Source organism: Phaseolus vulgaris, chromosome 4 (assembly GCF_051622355.1).
Source record: "Phaseolus vulgaris cultivar YP4 chromosome 4, ASM5162235v1, whole genome shotgun sequence".
In the NCBI taxonomy this organism is placed as follows: domain Eukaryota; kingdom Viridiplantae; phylum Streptophyta; class Magnoliopsida; order Fabales; family Fabaceae; genus Phaseolus; species Phaseolus vulgaris.
Window position 1 is genome coordinate 3,399,886 of NC_143501.1, and position 20,072 is coordinate 3,419,957.

General features: G+C 37.4%; 2 protein-coding genes across 2 annotated transcripts; one reads left to right on the forward strand and one right to left on the reverse strand.

Annotated features, from left to right (window-relative positions):
• Positions 1 to 853: 853 nt before the first annotated feature.
• On the forward strand, positions 854 to 4,136 carry LOC137836788 (homeobox 1). Its single transcript, XM_068645522.2, has 4 exons — positions 854 to 1,411; positions 2,059 to 2,189; positions 2,607 to 2,846; positions 3,466 to 4,136. Exons 1-4 carry the CDS (start codon positions 1,321 to 1,323, stop codon positions 3,856 to 3,858), a joined length of 855 nt encoding a protein of 284 aa, XP_068501623.2. The 5' UTR covers positions 854 to 1,320; the 3' UTR covers positions 3,859 to 4,136.
• Positions 4,137 to 4,977: 841 nt separating this feature from the next.
• On the reverse strand, positions 4,978 to 18,946 carry MBD9 (methyl-CPG-binding domain 9). Its single transcript, XM_068645521.2, has 11 exons — positions 18,145 to 18,946; positions 14,255 to 14,441; positions 13,730 to 14,161; positions 12,468 to 13,580; positions 11,654 to 12,346; positions 10,809 to 11,111; positions 9,918 to 10,253; positions 9,530 to 9,628; positions 9,008 to 9,442; positions 6,341 to 8,521; positions 4,978 to 6,042 (listed from the first exon to the last, which is right to left on the reverse strand). The coding sequence occupies exons 1-11, from the start codon at positions 18,681 to 18,683 to the stop codon at positions 5,746 to 5,748; spliced, it is 6,615 nt and encodes a 2,204-aa protein (XP_068501622.2). The 5' UTR covers positions 18,684 to 18,946; the 3' UTR covers positions 4,978 to 5,745.
• Positions 18,947 to 20,072: the final 1,126 nt, after the last annotated feature.

The following is a 20,072-nucleotide window of genomic DNA, read 5'->3' on the forward strand; positions in this document are numbered from 1 at the left end:
CTCTTATCTTTTCATGGTGATAAAATACACAAAAAGTTAGCTTGAGACTAACATCTTACAGATGAAAGATGGTAAGAAAAAAAGATATTACTTCATCCTATAATTTTAAATCATGTGGAGTTTAATTTTTAATAAAAAAATATTTATTTTTTCAATTATAATTTAATATACGATTCTCAACATATTAACGTTCTTTCATGAATTACAGGCCATAAATTAATTTTTAAAATTGAATACTCGCGATTAATAGATATTATACTTATTTATATATGTATTCCCTTTTATTTTTAGTTCAAAAAATCTTAAATGTAAAAAAAAAAAAAAAAACTTTATGATTTTCCATCACCTTATCATATCTATTTAGAATTCAATTGGGAGAATCAAATAATTTATCAAGTGGATTGCTTAATTTTGGCTCTATTATAAACCAATTGTCACACACAATTATTTGTTCATGTAAAATGTTTGAACTATATATAATTGCGTTTTGAATACACATGCAGTTAAACTTATAACAATTTTAAATCAATTGAAGAGGTGTAAAAAAGTTTGCACGTATTTTTAAAAAACATTGACATTTTTTTCTTAAAAAAATTAAACGGATTGAACAAAAGTAAATAAACGTTGAGAATAAATAAGTAATAGGCTTTCATCTAATTTTTCTTAAAATTCTTTAGTAATAAATATATATTATCTATATACTGTTTTTTGTTGTTATATAAATTTTGATTTAATTCCACTATATTTCTCTTTTTTTAATAATAAACATGCGTAAAAAAAACCGTAATAAAGGGCAATTTGGTCTTTCGACAAGGAAGAAAGCACTATAAAGTGCAGTGGCCATGGTTCGAACAACTTTAGTCGCAGAAGACACTCACAAACACAGTGCGTTGACGATACACAGAAACACGAAACAGAGGTTCGCCGGAAAATATTTCTCCGGTGACTCCGACGAAGGTCTTTGCGGCGGTGGTTTTTGGTGGAGCCGAAACTGAGGCCGGAAAAGGACGAACTCGGGTGGTGGGTAGGATCTGGCGGTGTATGATGGGATCTTGCATATGCCCGTTGGAGACTCCGGCGAGGTTGCTTTGGACCACAAGCTTCTTCCGTCATAAGCTTATGATCTTCTAATAATTCCCACACAAAAGCAAAAACTCAACAACAACAACGACCCTTATAAAAATTCTCAAACAAGATTCTAGTAAAACAGAGTAAACGCAAAGAACAAACACAAACACACAAAACAACACACACTTTTAAGTACTAATCTCTTTCTCTCACTGGAAATTGTCTCCGGCGGTGGTGAGTGACTGAAGTGCCATGGAGTCTGGACGGCTTTTCTTTGATGCCTGTGCTTCTCGCGGGAACACCAACATGCTCTTCCTCGGTAACACTGAACTTGCTTTCCGAGGTCATTTTCTTTCTCTCCTTGCTCTTGATTTGGTCTTCTTAGTTTTCTGTTGATACCCTTTTGTGTATTGAAAATTTGGATTTGAATTGTATGTTGTGGAGTAGTTTTTGTTTGTTATGGCTTACTTTTTCACAAGTACTTTGGTGTTGTTCTTCCTTCAAAAATGGAATTTTGCCTCATCAATTTATGTTGACCTTCAATATGGCTCATTATTAAGGAGATTTTCAAAGCAATTGAACTTTTTACCTCCATAGTTTATGTTGGTTTTTAGTATAAATCATCATTGCATAAATTATTATCAGGGTGAGACTTTAACTTTGATTGAAGAAAAGTATTAAAAAAACCATCTAAAGAAACCGCATCCAAGTTTTGTGCTTCTGAAATTGATGTGTTTGGTTGCTGGGGAGTTAGGAACAGAAAGATGGTTCTGGTTAAAGAAAAATTAAAGCTTAAAAAAGGCATGGTTCAATGAAGCAACTTGATTGTGTATCAAAATTGGGGTGTGAGAGTGACAGATAAAGAAATAAAATTTAAATTTTTACTGTGTGTCTGGATTATTATGTTGTGACATGGGTGGTGTCTTGAGACATGAAAGAGAGTTAATTGATGGGGTTTTGGTTTTGGTTTTGGGATTGAAATGGAAGCAGGGAGATCGATGATGAGCTTGGAGGAAGCCTCAAAGAGGCGACCTTTCTTCACCTCACCGGATGAACTGTATGATGAGGAGTATTATGAGAAACAGATGCCGGAGAAGAAGCATCGCCTCAGTTCTGAACAGGTTGGCCGGTGGCTTCAAATTTGAATGAATTGCTATTTGTTGTTGTTGTTTTGATCACCTATTTGAAATTGAAAACAGTTGTTGTAATGAATAGCTTGAAATATGAATGAATTATTTTGAGTTTGGCTTCTAAATAAAAAGGTGGTTGGCTTTAAAGAGAAATTCCATTTTGCAGCTATAAAGTGATTGATTTTGAAACCATTTCTGATTATTAGTAGTAAATCAAGACAACTTTCCTTGAGTTGAATGCTTGGTGGTGTTATTAATTTACTGATGGATCTGATGAGAGAGATAATGTTTTAGGCTTTTAGTTGCTTGGTTTTTTAGATTAATATATATTGTTGCATCCAAAGATTCCTGTGATAGTTTGCCATCAATATTATAATGTTGTGACACTCTTGTGTGATTGATGGTTAGGTCCATCTGTTGGAGAAGAGCTTTGAGGAAGAGAACAAACTGGAGCCTGAGAGGAAGACCCAGTTGGCCAAGAAGCTGGGATTGCAACCAAGGCAGGTGGCTGTGTGGTTTCAGAACCGCAGGGCTCGATGGAAGACCAAACAGCTTGAAAGGGATTTTGATGTTCTCAAGTCCTCATACGATACCCTACTTTCATCCTATGATTCACTTATGAAGGATAATGAGAAACTCAAATCTGAGGTACATTTATACATTTATAAAATATTGGAAAAGTGGTAAAATCATTGGATCTAGGCAACAGGGTTTTTGAGATTTTTTTTTTCCATTTAGATTTAGTTGCTCATGTATGCAATTTGAGAAGTGGTGAATGATGCAGTGGTTACTTACAGCTATGGTGGATGTGTGATGAAATATTGGGTGAATAGAGTAGAATAGAATATAAATTGTCTGTCAACAGTTGTGGGGGGTGTATAGGATAGAATTAGTGCCTTCACAATCAGAAGTCCATAAGAGTATAGCATAGGGAAACAAGTCGACACTTAACATAGAAGATGATTGGTAGCTATCCAGAAAGGGCCCTACACATGAGATTCGACACTATAATAATCACAAACTACCAAGAGTAGCATCTGTTCTGAACCCCACCTCGTTTGCAAAGAAGCCACTTTCAAAGTAACTATGCGAATATACCTTTATATATTTCTCAAAATATGCTTTAAGACCCCCTTTTGTGAAAGGGACTGATGAACTTTAAGAAAAAAAGGAGTATGCAAGCTAGGCCATAAACTAATTAACAAGTGGATTTTTTTTTTAAGTGTGGTCGATTGAATATCTTAATGACATGTTGACTATTCCGCAGGTGGTATCCTTAAATGAGAAGCTTCAAGATCAAGCTAAAGAGGTTCCTGAGGAACCATTCTATGACAAGAAAGTTGATCCACTTCCAGTAGAAGATATAGCTACAATTTTCAGCACAAGGGTGGAGGACCACCAGAGCAGTGGGTCTGTTGGAAGTGCAGTGGTGGATGAGGGTAGTCCACAGCTGGTCGTTGACAGTGTTGATTCATACTTACCAGCCGACAACCCTGGTGGATGTGTGGGCCCTGTTGAAAGAATTCAGTCAGAGGAGGAGGATGGGAGTGATGATGGGAGGAGTTACATGGATGTGTTTGTGGTATCTGAAACTGAGAACCAAAACCATGAGGAAGGAGAGGCATTGGTTTGGTGGACCAATATGTATTATGTTGAATAAATGATAATGCAGCAGCAGCAGTCATATGAAATTAGATGCATAATTAAGAGAAGGTAATAATAATATCGAATAATTAGATGTATGGTGTGGGCAAGGAAGAAAAAGTAAACGCCCAGGTGGCTTGGACCTCTAGGAGTTGGAGTGTCCTCAAGCCAAGTTTAATAAATAAAGTCTAGTAGTAATTTGGTCAATGGTGTCAAATGTTGGTTAATGGTTGTACTTCCAAACTACAGTAAGATTATTTCATGTTCAAGTATTAAAACATAGTTAATTAGTAAGTCCATAGATTGTAAGTTGTCCTTCTTTTTACCCTCCTGAATCCTCAATTATTGAAAACCATTTGGATAAGATAATCCAGAACCACGTTCACAAAAAGTGGCAAAGCACACACACTGTCCACTTTTCATATAATAATATTATTTTCACACCCTAATCATGATAAGCAATGTGTATATTTACTAATATTATCATCAACTTCATGTGTTCAAAGCATAGACAACAAAGTGTTCAAAAAGGTAGCGAGGTATGGATGAGATTTTTTTAACAAAAATCTTTTATAAATAAAAAAACACAATCTAATCAAACACCATCCAGAGTCAAATCTTCTGGTTGAGACTGGAGACTTGGAATTAACTAAAAAAACTACATGGATCAACTTCAATTTCTCACTAGTCACTATGAATTTTTGGAAGATACAATGGAGGCTTCCAGCACTAAATTTGCAGAAAGTAACAATAAGTACATATTACTTAATTACAAAGAAATATCATGATTAACAAGAACTCAAACTGATCTAAAGATCATCATCAAGCAAACAATGATTATCAGAAATCACTCAATTTACCTCACCAACACACCCAAGTTGGTATCCATAATTTGGTATAACGGACACAGTAACCACGTTATGCAAGTGGGATCCAGCTTCCTCCACCCCACAATTGTCATTGACACCTCCCTAATGAGGGAATGGACTTTCTGTTTCTGAAATGTGAATCAGAATACATGGAAGATGTCACAAGTAATTGAGGGATATAGATAGAAAAATCCATGCTAGTGCTACCTCGGCACGTGCAATGCACATGACGTAATACTACCACAAATCATTAACAACCAGACATCCCACGGCAATGCTATAACGATTTAATACTTAATTTTGATGCTAAAACAGAGAAGGAGGGGTCAAATATTAGTGTATATATATACATTAACCCCAAGACATGACTAGAAAATTATGGGAATTAAGCAAATAAAAAAATCAAGGAGATCACGCACGACGCAAGCACAAAGCAGATGGAAAAAAAGCTTTGATTCCAATAATTTCCCCTGCATTCTAACACATCTGCAGATGCCCAGGAACAAAATCAAGGGCATGCGTGTGCAGGACCTTTGGTGGGGTGGGGTGAGAGAAAAAGTATAAAGAATGAAATATTGCCTACAACTGCTCAACTTAACATTTTCTGACTTCTTTCCCATCCTTTTCCTTTTTACTACTTTCCTCCTATTCCTTTACAATAATTCCATTTGTATACATATATGGATCAGACTCTGCTAGAAAATGAAAATTGGTTCTTCTCGCTATGGAGCAGCCAACCGGACATCTGCAGAGAAATATAATTTCAAAATTGGACGCATCCTTACAATTCCCTCATACTGGTGCCCTCACTGAAAGCAGATAATGCTACAAATTCTGCTTAGCCAAAAACCAGGCATCCGAGTTAGCAGGTCAGCTTTACCTATATGTACAAGCAGGCAAGAGACACCAGCAGCTGTGGCTACCCCATTTTATAGTCTTAGGTTTGCCCAATGAACCAGTCATACCGGTGGATGATCACATCACACCACAGAAGACTGACCAGATATCTGATTTTCTGAAATACAAGTATAAGATCAACCATCTGATTCCTTCCTTTTCCTGTTTGACTTCCGATTTCCTTTGGATTTCTCTGTATCCACATTCATTGGTGGTCTCGTTTCTGCTGTGCCAGAAGGTTCAGAGCTGTCAGTAAAAGTTGAATTGGGCGTTTTCTCGTATATAATGGCTAAATCAAGAGAGTATAAGCGAAGGGCAAGGGAAGGCAAAGTAGAAGTTTTGGCAGCAGCTGAAAATGATGACCAGTACCACCAGTCATTCCTCAAGTACTCCGTCTTAATCATATCTTCCAGGGTAAATGTCGCCTGAATCATCTGAAAAAAAGGAAGGAACCTCAATTAACAAACATAAATTCACATGATCACTAACCACTTGAAAGAGAAATATAGTATAAAAGATGTTCACGAAATTCATTTACATTAAACAGCTGTTTTTCACTGATATCGCAGTTAGAGCAAAGTGGCATTATTAAGTCCACAAATTGTTTTCAAGAATAAAAAAGCATCTCGGTAAAGTAAGTTGCAGTACAGAAACAAAGAATGAGAAACATGTGGAGTTGGCAATGCCTGTTAATGGAGAACTGTGTGCTAGAGCCGCAGAAATAAGACAAACCTCATATATAGTCTCTGCAGATTTCACAAATGCACGCCAAGCCTGTCTTCTCTCAGACTCAGCCTTTGATGGTCTCAGAGCAGATGCCGGGAGTGCAGCATCCATATCAAGCAGATTAATCTTCAGTTGCCTCAAAATGTGAGAAACCTTTCCAACTAATGGTTTCAATGACGACAAAGGAACCACACAGCAGCCATCGACTCCCATATCTGAAGCAGGACCACAAAAAGAGAATTTCCCATCTCTTTGTTCTCCCGAGGATGATTTATTGGATTTATTGATTTCATTGGCAGCTAACCTACCAGTAGAAATGCCTGAATTATGGTCAAGACATGCACCAGCTCCATCAGTGTTTCCCTGAGAACCACGGGTTTCCGTTGGTTTGGACAAAACACCAATAATGGCATCATCCTTTGGAGTTGAGAATCGTGTATACTCACTAACAAGAGGAGATACAGAAGGAACAAAGGATGGGATACCATCCGTTCCAATAAGACCTATTTCTTTGACAAGTTCCCTGTTGGATTCACTTGTCTCAAACTTGGAACATATATCTTCAAAATTAAATGGGCATGTGGATTCTTCATTTGAAAATTTAATCAATCTTGAGCTTAGCTTAGAACAACCACCAACTTTGGTTCCAGCTGTTTCCGCATCAGCTCTGAATTTCTCTCGTGAGGTATCACATCTTAAGTCTCCTTTTCCTTTACAAGATCCAATTTTGTTCCTATTCTTCTCTGCAACCGGAAGACCTGCATTACACTTGCCATCATTATGTCCATCAAATTCACCATCACTTGAAACAGTTTTGTGACAATATGTGCAGTGTCTCCTATCGAACCATATGGGTTCTAGGCACTCACACCTAAACAACTTTTCATCATTAGTTGTTCTTGACTTTTTATTTTGCTTCCTTGACATCTCAATATCCCATTCGAAGAAGGGACCATATTTCTTTTCCAGCAAGGATGTCGCCTTTGTAACAAGAGAACTAGATACTGTTTTCTCTCTATTTATAGGCATAGAAATAGGTCCTCGGTCCTCAACCTGCTCTTCAGTCTGCGCATTAAGGAACTCTTGGAATCTTGATCTTGGCCCCTGCATAATGGAATCTTTCAGTTCCCTTTCTTTAGGATCACTATCATCCAGCCAACCTAAGAGCTCTTCAATTTCAGCATCAGTTTCATAAGCAATCCATGGTGAACTATTGGCCAAAGCATTTCTAAGCTGAGAGGAATCCTTCTCAGATAGTGAAGAATGCTGCAGAACAGAAAACTTTTCCACATAGTCTCTGCTAAATGGTATTCCTCTTCCATGCAGCAGTGCAGCACTTGCATCAACAACTATTCGTGAACGTCCTCCAGGCAAAGTTGAAGCCCAATATAATCGACCGATGGAATCAATGCCCAAAAACTCCCGACGAACAGAGAGCCTCAACAGCTGTGATACTACACTAGTTATGGAGTCCTGCAATACTGAAATATCACGCTTGATAGCGTTGAGCTCAAGGTGATAGGGTTCGGACTCATTCAAAGCAGTATGTGAAGCATCAACTGTCACCCCACCTTGCTGGCATGTCACAGGTGTAGATATGTCCCTCCCCTCACATTTCTGGTGGTTACTCTGGGCATGAGCTGCTCCACCAGAACCATTTATTTCTTGAGACATATTTGGTGATGGAAAAGATTTGGGGGATTTATCAGTTGATTGAGACTCCACAGCACCAGAGACATTTCTAAATTGTCCCTCTACATCTAAGGAATTCATATTTTGGCTATCAGAATCTGAGTTTGTCACGGACATGCTTTTATCTACACTATCAAACCTATACTTCTCCTTGGTGGTCTCTTCTGAAGGCAGGCTATCAACAAATACCCCAAAATTACTAGGATTGTCAACTGCAGTATGTGGCTGAACCAGACATTTACCAGTATTTGTTAATAAAGTAGTAACCCCTTCCCTAAGACCAACTTCTCCAGCAGTATTTAATGAGAAAGTATCAATTTTAGCTGCTTTTGTAGATAAAATGTCCTCTCTAGTTTTCAGGTTTTTCCACTCTGCAGAATGTGCACGCAATTTCTGATGTAACTCAGCTGACAACTCTGAACATTGCTCAAGGTGCTGGCGTATCATGGAAGAGTTAAGCAACTCATCACATAAAAATTTAAGAAGGAAAGTTCTCTGCAACCATTTAAAATAAAAACTAATCAAACACAAACACATAAAAGAGTTCTACAGTTTCATAAATACATTATCAATCATAACTCAAGTTGCTAACCACACAGGGCATTTTATGCTTCAAGAACTATGATAATGAGCTCAAAACAGAAAAAGGAGTGTAAAAACAATATTTTGATGGGAAACCTTTTATACACGTACAATAAAACGAGCAATGCCAAAAGAAATCAACAAATGAAAATCTTGCAACTATGACTCAGGATAAGATATCGTTAATACAAGATAGAACCTCATTAAGACTCCTTTTCAGTTCATAACAGAATGGGAAGCACATACTAGCACTATGCAATTACCAACAAAACACTTTCCAGGAAGATACAACAAATATGAAGTTCAAAAATGAGACAATTATGTCATTCTACCTAGAATGATCATATGAATTAGCTATATTGTAAACAAAAGGTAACAAGTAGATGTGCATCAACAAACCTCGCCCAAACTGTGCTCCCAGTATTCTTTTTCTTCAATTACAGTTGATAAATGAGTAAGGGATTCCAAGTAAAGAGAATTAACTTCACCCTGGAATTTTTTACTTCGGCATTTGCCAATAACCTGTGTACGTTCTGTAACATCTTGAGTTGCATGTTTACCATCAACACAGGAAGGACAGTACCAGTTTCCCTCAGGAATCCTTGCAAGGGGAGGGTTTAAGCAATATGTATGATACTCAGCATCACAAGTATCACATAGTAAAACACTATCATCGTCCCTATCAATGCCACATACTTTACAGACTCCCTCATCCCAAGGGGCCTTTGGAGTCTCTTTCATTGACTCAATAAAATCATCAACTTCCTTTCTCATTTCTGCAGTTAAGCATTCCAGTTTAGCATACTCCATAAATTTTTGGACATTGGTGACAACCTGTACCCAAGGAGGAAATTTAAATGTTCGATTAACAAGCACGCACAAGAGCAAATGTACTGATGTAGACACAAACAAGCTACCAACCTCCTCATTATATAGTGATTCAAAGTTTTGGGATAATTTTTCAGCCAGTTCGAGTAAATCAGGTTGATCCCCAAAAACAACACGAACATTGTTCCACAGCTGCACCATCAAATCAACAGTTTAGTGCCTCCACACAAGTCATAAATAAGCATTGTAAGAATGACTCTGCATCTACTAGAAAACATATTAGAGACCAGTATCATGAGGACACCAATCATGATGCCCCTTGAGCCAGAGACTATAATGGTGCACAAGCAAGCATAAAAGTGTATTTGCAACAAGCTTTACAGAGACACAAAATGGGTCTACAGGGTAGTGGTAGTAATCTAAAGTAAAAATAAAATAAAGACTGCTTCGTCAAGCAATCAGAGTTTTATAAGACACTGACCTCGCGAACATCCTCAAGAAAAGCTTCATGAGATCCACCATAAGCTCCAGCAGCTAATCTTAGGTCAATAGTGCGGAAGTCTAGAGGGCGGGCCACCATGGCTGGAGATCCAAGAAGCCCCTCATCATCATTATCTGAAGAATTAATCAATTTTCTTCCCAGCAAGTTGCAAAAAACCTTTGAATCATCTGCAGCAGCAGCACGGCGTAATACAATGCGACATCGTTTCATCATGATGTCAGAAATTGATATAACAATCTTCCTTTTCTGTCCTTTACTGGGATTTGATTGCAGTCCTTCACCCGCAACATCAGCCAAAACTGAAAGAACTGCTTTCTGTTTTTAAACAAGAATAATGTTGAATTAATGATTCATGTTTTCTTAACCAAAAAGAATAAAAGTTTATTTTAACCAGATGAACTACCACAGTAACATTGAGAATAACATGTTAGTTTTGTCATCATACTGTGTGGGTTTCTCTTGCATGTTGTAATAAGTAACATTTAACAGGGGGTAAACTGAGACATATACAGTTTTACATTACACATGTATAGTGGAAACTATAAACTATAAGATGGCTTGCCTGTTAAAACAGATGATGATGCACCACAAAACTAGAAATATCAACAATAACTAATCAAGCAAAACTCTATGGGGAAACCATCACACCAGTGCAAGTAGTAGAAGACAGTTCCTGGACCATTGAATTCTATGAAAAAGTTTTGGTCAGAGATCTGATCTAATGGTCAAGAAACTTTCCTACTAACAGTTTTATCATTGCAACCAAAATAGTGATTTTACCATAGTTTTGGCCATGTCAATGTTATATATCACATTATGCACCCCCAAAATATATACACACACTAAAAGAGAGGTGTCACTGAGAAGCACCTTTGTTGGTCCAGAAGCATTGCCCTTGTACACTTCCTTACTGATTGAATGTTCCAGTTTTTTCTTTGCCCATTCTGGCGGATCCTTACCCAGAGCATCATAAACACACTTCCTGATTCGAGTGCCTACATTTGTTGGTAGCTTTCTGACAGGTTCTAGCATTTGAGCCCATTCAGGAACATTACCATCATTTGCCAATTTCTTCTCAGAAGCACCCTTTGCATCAGACTCTTCTTCCATGGTTAGTACATCACTGTCTCTGCTCAAAGAACCAAAAATTTTCTTTGTAGCCTCTGCAAGCAGCTGAGAGACAAATAAAAAAACTTGTCAGTGTTATTTCTATCATTCTTTTCAGGTTTACAACTTAAATTGCAGTCTAGAAAAGATTAACCAGCAGCAAAATATTAAATCTTAAGATATGATATGACATAAGAAAAATACTTCAAAAAGAAAACTGAATTGTCATTAGCTAGAAAAACAAATTTTCCAGACATGTCATGAAAAGGCTGAGTAAGGGAATAAAATCGAAAGTGGTCATTAGACCCCACTCCAAAGTATCAAGTTCTCGGGTAAAAAAGACTATCGCCTGGGCAGAAAATACCACCAATCAGCAAAACTTCTAGAAATTATTACACCTAAAGTGATTGTCTTGCAATCTACTATCATGTTTTTGAAACCATGAAATCCTGTAACTTAAAAGTTAGCCTGAATGCCAAATAAAATTATATCTGGGTCCCACATACTAGCACTGTGAAGCAAATGGGTAAGAAAGAAGTATCTAAATATTAGCCAGACCGAAGATAAAACTCTTTATTCATTATATTAATGACAAAAGCAATGCTCACCTGTGCATCTGCTTCCATCCCAGCCACACCGGTAAGAGAACCACACAGCACACCACCATCACCTCGTAAGCAGCGAAATACTTTACCACTTTCGCGGGCAGTAATTTCTGCAGACTCAAGGTTGCCATCCATTGTTAAAAAAGCCAAGATATACCTACGAGCTAATTCTGGCCAGGTCAATTCATTAATAGGAAGCATGTTGAGCTTGGTTCGTTTAGCAGAAACACCACTGTCCATATCTTTCCTTCTTCCCCGCCTTGTTCGTGTTTCTCCGGGTTCAGAATTTGGATCCACCAGGACAGCCACCCTTGATAGCAATTCACGTATTAGCACTCTCAGCAATGAATTATGTGCCTTGGTCAAAGTTACACCAAAGCATCTGGCATAAGTGAAAGATGCAAGCTTAACTTGAGCGGCCTCTTTCATTGCTTCTGTTTCCATTTGAATAAATGCATGAGAACTTTCCATGGAACCTGATGGACCAGTTTCAACTCTTGGGGACAATAATGATCTGCAATTACCATCAGTTCCTTGGGAAATCAAAACTTGACTTTCATCCATGTCCCTCTCAGATTTCTCAAGAAAATCCAATCCATCAAACCAAGGGTTAATTAGCTCCTTCTCAAGATCATCTAATGACAATGGTTCTTTCAGGTCCAGAACTTCGTTAAATCGCTCTAAAAGCTCCCAAGCCTGGAAGACAAAAGCAGAAAAAATGTAAAGACTATATCCTAGCAAATAAAAATAAAGCCAAAAAATGTAAAAGGCTGAGAAAAAACATTTCAGATTCACTGATGCCATGAAACAAGCATACCTGAAAAATATCACCAATGAGCTCGCCAGGAGCCCTAGAGCATAAAGGCTTCCCAAGTGGTGGACGACGACCATCCTTAAAGCTTTTTTCAGTCAAACTTGCCTTTTTGGACCTCCTGTATAAACCTTGAAGTGCTTCTTCCTGATATTTTGATCCATCTCTCCATTCAACCACTAAGAAACCATTTCCTACTGTTGGCAAGGACGAGCTGTTATCTCTATTATTTAAAAGTTCATACTGCAGAGATTCAACATTAGGAAGCTGTTCCAATACTTCTTGAACAAATTCAACATCCAATCCAAACCTATCCTGCCCCAACCATTTTCTCAAAGCCTCAGAGATACCTTCCAGATCACTGTCTGCATAGATTACATCTGGAATGCCAACTGAACCAAGGGAACCGCAAAATTTATCCACCGAAGTAAAGTATGTATCACGTTTTGCGTTCCCTAAATCCCATTGATGTAAGCATGTTTCATTCTTAGCATGGTTACAATAGAACTTGAGAGTTCCTTTCTGGTTGCAGATATCCTTGCAAACATTAACTAACTTCTGAGAAATAACTCTCCATGCAGAGCATGATGACCGCTCTTCCACCAAAATTTCACCAATTCCATCATTAAACTCCAAGTTACCAGCTAACGAATTTATAGTATTATCTTGAACTGAACCAGGGCGTAGTACATCCGATAAATGAGAATCCCTAATTGAGAAGTTTGCATTGCAGTTTAGGACATCATTTTCAGTTGGTACACAAGGGTCTTGAAGCATCATCTGGATACTTTCACCATCATCCAAATCCATACTAGCATTAGTTTTTCTCTCACCTTCATTGGCTTGAGACACAAGTTGACAAAATTTTGACATTGAAAGGATGGTTGACCCAACTGGAACAGGAAATTCTGAACAGGAACACCTTCGGATCTTAAATATAGGTCCAGAATCACCACCCTCCAAAACTTCACATGTAAAGAGAGAACCAGTAATCTTGTCATGCCAACAAGATTTATAACCTACAGGACAGATAAGATTAACATCATGATATGATGGTCTCACATCAACTTTCCCCAATGAAAGAACAAAGAAGTCATTGAACTGTAGAGGAAGTTCATCCTGAAATATAAAAAAAACAGAAAAATCAGGCAGAAACAGTAAATTTTCAGATTCACTATAATAATCCCCTCTAAATTCTAACTTATATTGGGGGGAAACTGATAGTAAGAAACTAACTTCACAAAAAAATGAGGAAATATGAATTAGACCTCAAATTGCGGAGGGCAGGAGTGTCCATCATCTTTTCTTCCACTTTCAGAGGGTTTTGGGATATTCCCCCTAGTAGTAGCACATTCCACATTTAAACCTTCAGAGGAAGGATCCTTACAATTACTATTCATCATGGTTCCCCGTTTTTCCACAAAACCATTGACCACTGCAGATCTTGTTGACTTTTTTTTTCTAGACAGAGACCCACTTAAAGACGCGAGAGACCTCTCATTTCTTAGTTCAGACTCAACAGAGTTGAAGCCAGACATTAGCCCCAAATAACAAGCTACTTCATATACAGAATCAAATATCTTTCCATCAGGTGCACAGTAAACTGCATATAGTTCAGTGCTGCTCACTGATTGTCTAAATTCCACTCGCCAACCTTCCTCTAGTACACCACGTTGTTCAGATATAAAATCTTTAAGAGCCTGCAAAAATATCTTATTTGGACTTCAACATGGTATTATAATAGCCATATTGTTACTACTACTATGAATTCTAAGAGGGAAATCTGTACATACCTCCTCAAATCTTCTAGTAATTGATTGAGTATGATTCAATATATCCTCAAAACCCACTCTATCAGTATGTGTCAAACCTCCAGAAGCCTTTTGGAAGCCAGTAGCATTTCCATTGTAAAAGTTTGAATACGTCACAGGGGCAACAAATGGATTGGCACCAAAATAATTATCACCCAGAGTGTGCTTTCTAAAACCAAAAATAAACATAAAAAGTAACCAGATAAAACAACTCAGATCAGAAAGCATAAAATATTGCATCAATAAATCAAAAGACATAAATGGAACTAGTACAAAGATTACAACAATATACTCTCAATTAATCAGGCAAGCTTCCAAAAACATATCAGTAATCAAGTGTTTAAATAAACATCAGTATATGACACCCAAAATTTAATAGTATGAAACCAGCTTTTAAAAATGAGGAAAAATAGTCCTTTAAAGTGTGAAGAAACAGGGGTAAGGGGTAACCTTTTGTGGAATGGTAAGAAAGATGGGTTTACATTTCTGAAGCATAAATGCATAAGAAAGCATGTGCAAAATTACAATTTCAACAAAAAAAAAAAATTAAACAATGTTGTTTGGAGTGTAAAAATGGGTTTTTCAAGCCTATATAATGGCAGCACCACTATTGTGGTGACAATGTCAGCTATAGAAAATCACTCAGCTATCTGAATCCCATTGCAGCCCAAGGTCACTCCACTCTGACATCACACTATTGACAACTGTGTTTTGCAATGGTCATTCTGGTACTTCAAAGAACTAGTACTGTTTTGGAGAAACTATATGAAAACATGTATTAAGATTTTCCGTGTGAAAGCAAAACTCCTAAATGCCAGTATAGCATCTAGAATTTGAATCAGAATTTGACTGATTAATTCTAATTTTTAAGTTAGGAAACCCTAAATAAAATGATACCTCCATTCCAAAATTCCATGGAATTACAAAATAACTAGCCCAAACCCTTTCTAAATCTTAACCAACACCCTAAAAATTGCCAATATCACATCTGGGAATTAAAATCATTAATAAAAAGAAAGGAATATTAATTGAGAGAAAAATGTACAGCAAGAAAGGAGAACATAAGGTACCCATCCAAACAGAACAATGAAAGAAAGAGAAAACAAAACATCGTCGTACTAAAAATAGAACAGAAACTTAGACCCCTCTTTGACATGAACATAACAGATTCCAAAAGATTTGAACAGAATAGAGACCACAGAACAGCATGCCAGAGTTCCACCATAATTGGCCAAAAACTCCACCAGAGTGCAATGGTTTGTCCAGAAACAAAGGAAAGAGCTCTAGGTCAGTATAGAAGAGAGGAGAATATGAGAATAGTTTATTATTTAAGCCTTTGGAAGGGGAGAGTAGCAAAATAGGGTTTGTGCTCTAGTAAAATATAATGGGGAATTATTGGCCCTCTTATTCAGCACCGAACGACATCGTTCAAGGGGCCAGAAAAGGGGTTTTCATACGTGGAAAGAATAGTAGCTGAGCTGGCAGCTGCAATTTACAACACAACAACTCCAACACTAAACTACTCTCCTCAATGCCTCAAAGAAACAGCATGGGACTGTGCTGGGGCACGACACTACTATAACAGCCCAATCACACTACTCAAAACTGCAGAATTTATTACTCTAAACCACCACTTTAATCTCAAACAAAATTGGAATTAAAATTGTGAACTAAATTCCATTTCCGTCACCAAAACTAATCTTATCATTAAATGTCCACAATATCTTACTTGAAATAAAGGAACAATAATACCATATGACAGTTCTTTCTGATTACATTTGTACCATACTGTCCAACAAATATTACACCAAAGATGCAAAAAAGAAATGCAGAACTGCATTTCATCAACGTATTTCCCACATTCAAAATTACAGTGTAGGGATTGGGGGATAATTGAAATTTGTCTGGTTGTGTTTTAATTTAGATGCCCCTAAACATTTTTCGGAAACAGAAAGCAGAAATTGTGGTGGCAACTATGCAATTATAACCAAAAGTTGAAAACCATATAATCCAAAAGCTAATAGTTCAACTGGCACCGCCCCGAGTGTGATTTGGTGACAAAGGAAGGGGTTCGATTCTCCTTGCGCTATGTAGGTAATTGATTATCTTTTATACTAAAAATAATGAGCATTGTTATTTATCAAAATAATTAAAGAACAGCTAACCAGGTGTACTACCAAAAAGGAATCCACCAAAAATACATATGAAATCAAAGAAGAAAGTGATTTTCGATATAACTTCTCACACTTGCATATTCTACCACCTACCATACCTCAATTCTCGAAAATTTCACAAAACATCTTATAGAAGTTAGCATTTTACAAGGACAGAAAAAGCTATACTCACTTCACAGATATTTTCTAAACTTCGAAAACCCTAAAACATAAATGAAGGAGATGGGGTCTGTTTCAGAAAGCAAATGTTGCAATTTAGAGAACATGATGAGTTAACTCCAGGTTTATGCAAACAGGATTGTAAAACCCACAAATCTCCAATTTCAAGAATGTAGAACTTACACAGTTTCACCACTATTACGAGATGCATATCAACTGTTAACCTTGACTATCAACTATAGTATTTTACCTAGTGGTAAGCATTTGATTTAACTATGGAAACCAGAGTCAAGGTCACGAATTTGATATCCAATAGGATAATTGCTAAAGGAGAGATTTTGTGAGGTGCATTCAATCATCCTGTGGCGGAGACTAGGTGGATCAAGTTCCAATTGAATCATGGTACTTGGATTGGTATGCTAGTTGGTCCAAACTATCAGCCATAATATTTTACTCAGTGGTAAGCACTTGATCCAATTATTAGTATCAAAGCTAAGGTCACGAGTTTGATTCCCAACTTTTTAGGAAGAGATTGTTGAGAGATGCATTAATTGTTTGTGACGGAGATTGGATGGGTAAAGTCACAATTAAATCATGTAGGTTGAGCTGATATGCTCTTAAGTAAAAGAAGTTGTGCTTTAACTATCAGCTATAGTTTTGTGACCTATTGTTCAGTGTTCGATCCAACAAGTACGATCTTTCCTATTTGTGATTTCGGGTACAAGACAAAACAGAAGGATTCTAAGACCTTGCAATCTAAATAGTGACTTTAACAACATTGGTATTTCCTTTCTTCAGGGGGAGGAGGGCTTAGAAATTTGTTTGGTAGTGTTTTAGTGAAAAGGTTCTTGAAAAGAGATCAAATCATTTGTGGAAGCGAAAAGTTGAAAATGCAGCTATTACAGACGTTATATATAGCTCAACTGGCACCGGCACGGGCACCAGACACAATGCCGCACTTGTTAACAATGTGGGCAGTTCAATTCCCCCAGGTCACCTATTCTCCCCATGCAGAACGTGATTTTGCTTCTTTTTTATACCATAAACAAAGTGCATTGCCACTTATCACAAAAACTAAAACAATTATCCGATGTTTACACGAAAAAGGAACCCATTCGCATATAGCTTCAAAGAAAAAAGTGATTTTATAACTAACTACTCACAGTCACATATTCTACCATATACCATATATTACCAGCCAACTAAATACCTCAGTTTCCCAAAAAAGTCACCATTTTTTGTAAAGAAATAAAAAACGATACTCCTAATCTAACACGCACTCCAAGTTTCAAAAACCTAATAACACAATATGAACTGAAAAAGAGAAACACACGTTCTCAGCACAACAACCACCCACATTGATCTCACCACACTTAAAACCTCTTCCTTAACTCATTCCCAACAACCTCACTGAAAAACCTCCCAAAAGGGCTTAGCTTCACGCCACAGCTAGCTGAAAACACAAGACAATAAACATACATTTCCCAGTACATAACAATGACAAGAGAAGGAGAGCTCAACAGTTTTTTTTTTCCGAACCTCAAATCCTGCGAGTCTCCGTCGCCGACGCCGTCGCCTTCGGCTTCGCTCGGCGGCGGAGCATTAATATCGAGCAGCTGCTTCACTCCCAACGGCCACCGCTTGCTCTTCACTCCGGCGGCGACGCACTCCCCGCAGACCCACTCCTCGAGGCTCGCGGCCTGGCGTCCTCCGCCGCGAATTCCGGCGCAAGCGAGATGGAACCCGCGCTCGCACCCGTCGCACACGACGAGGTGGTGGTGGCTCCCGGCGGCGGCGGGGCAGGGCTTGGAGCAGGCAGCGCAATTAGCGAGGCCGCCGCTGGGGACTGCGGCGGGGGCTCCCGGAGGCGGCCCGGGGTTGTCGTGATACGCGCGGACAACGTCGACAGTGACCGAGTCCGGTAGGGTTTCAGCGAACAAGGAGGAAGGCGAAGGGATCTCGTTGAGGTCGATTCCAAGACCTGCGCGAGCGTCCTGGTGGTGGTTGTTGTGCTGCGGCGGCGGCGGCGCGTTGAGGTTGCGTTCGCCGCCGGTAGAATCGGAGAGCTCCATGATCATCGGAGAGTCGGCGCTGAGTGACACGGCAGCGAGTTAGGGGTTTGAGTCTGAACCATTGTGCTTCCGATTCCGTAGAAAATCTTTGTTGGGAAGAGATCGAAAGAAGGAAGTGAGATTGGAGCGAAAGAGAAGAGGAGAGAGAAAGAAAGAAGGAGGAGAGAGAAAGTTGAGAAAGAGAAAAGGGAAAGACAGGGATGGGACCGTATCTGTATCGTAAACTCGTAAATCTCTTTCTCACTTTCTTTTCTTTTTTTTCCTATCTTGAACTGTGAAACCTTAACCTCCTTCTTATTTATTGCAATAATCAATAATGAATGACAAAAACTATGAAATCAACCAACACAAATTTTGATTAAACGTTTTTAGGGTTTATACTTTATCTATAGAGACTCTTATTTTCATCAATTTACAACACTGAACCAATGTTTAGTCTCCTTCGTCGCTAAAATCACATCTAATCAAATAATTAAGTGAAAATAATAAGTATTAAATCTCTTACAAGTGTTTAATTTGGTACAAAATGGTAATAATATTTGTCAACAATAAAATTCTATTTAAACAAACATGATATCATAAGTATCAATTTTCAACTTTTTCTCAAACAATATTAGGAATTCGAGTTAGTGCAAATTTTGCATGTACTATAGATGCATGTTTAGGGTTGTTAAAGAAAATAATTACTTATTGTATAAAAATTATTGAGGTTATAATTATAAATTTTTCAGAAAGGATAAGAGAAGTTAAATGTTTAGTTCAACCATTGTAATAATATTGGTTTAGGTTTGTTGAATTGAGAATTAATTGGGTTGAATTAAAATTAATTTATTAATATATTTTTATTTTTTATTTATTTTGTGAATTATTTATATTGAAGGTGTATTATTGCAAATTTATATATGAAAATAATGGTGAGAGAGAAGTTGACTCTGGTGATGAAATAATATAGTAAAAATAAATGTGATATGGTTGTGTTTTACAACTTTTCTCATATATTGTGTGTATAAAATCATGAACTTTTTTAAAACGTTTTTCTCATTAAAAAATTATAATTGCATAAAAATAGAATTGTTGCTTAGGTTTACATAGATGTATCAGGTATTGTATAGATATAATATTGGATAACCATAATTTATTATAAACCAATGCATGGACGTGTTTTGAGAAACCGTCTCATCATATAATGCATGCATATGCGTTAGGTTCAATGAATTATTACAAAGTTATATAAAAAATATGATGAGAGATAAGTTAACTCTCATAATTGTGATAAAAATAATTAAAAGAAATGTAATATGACTGTGTTTTACAACTTTTATCGTCTCTTTCGTGTAAAATCATGAGTTTTTTTAAAGGTTTTTGTCATAAAAAACTTACAATTGCGTAAAAATT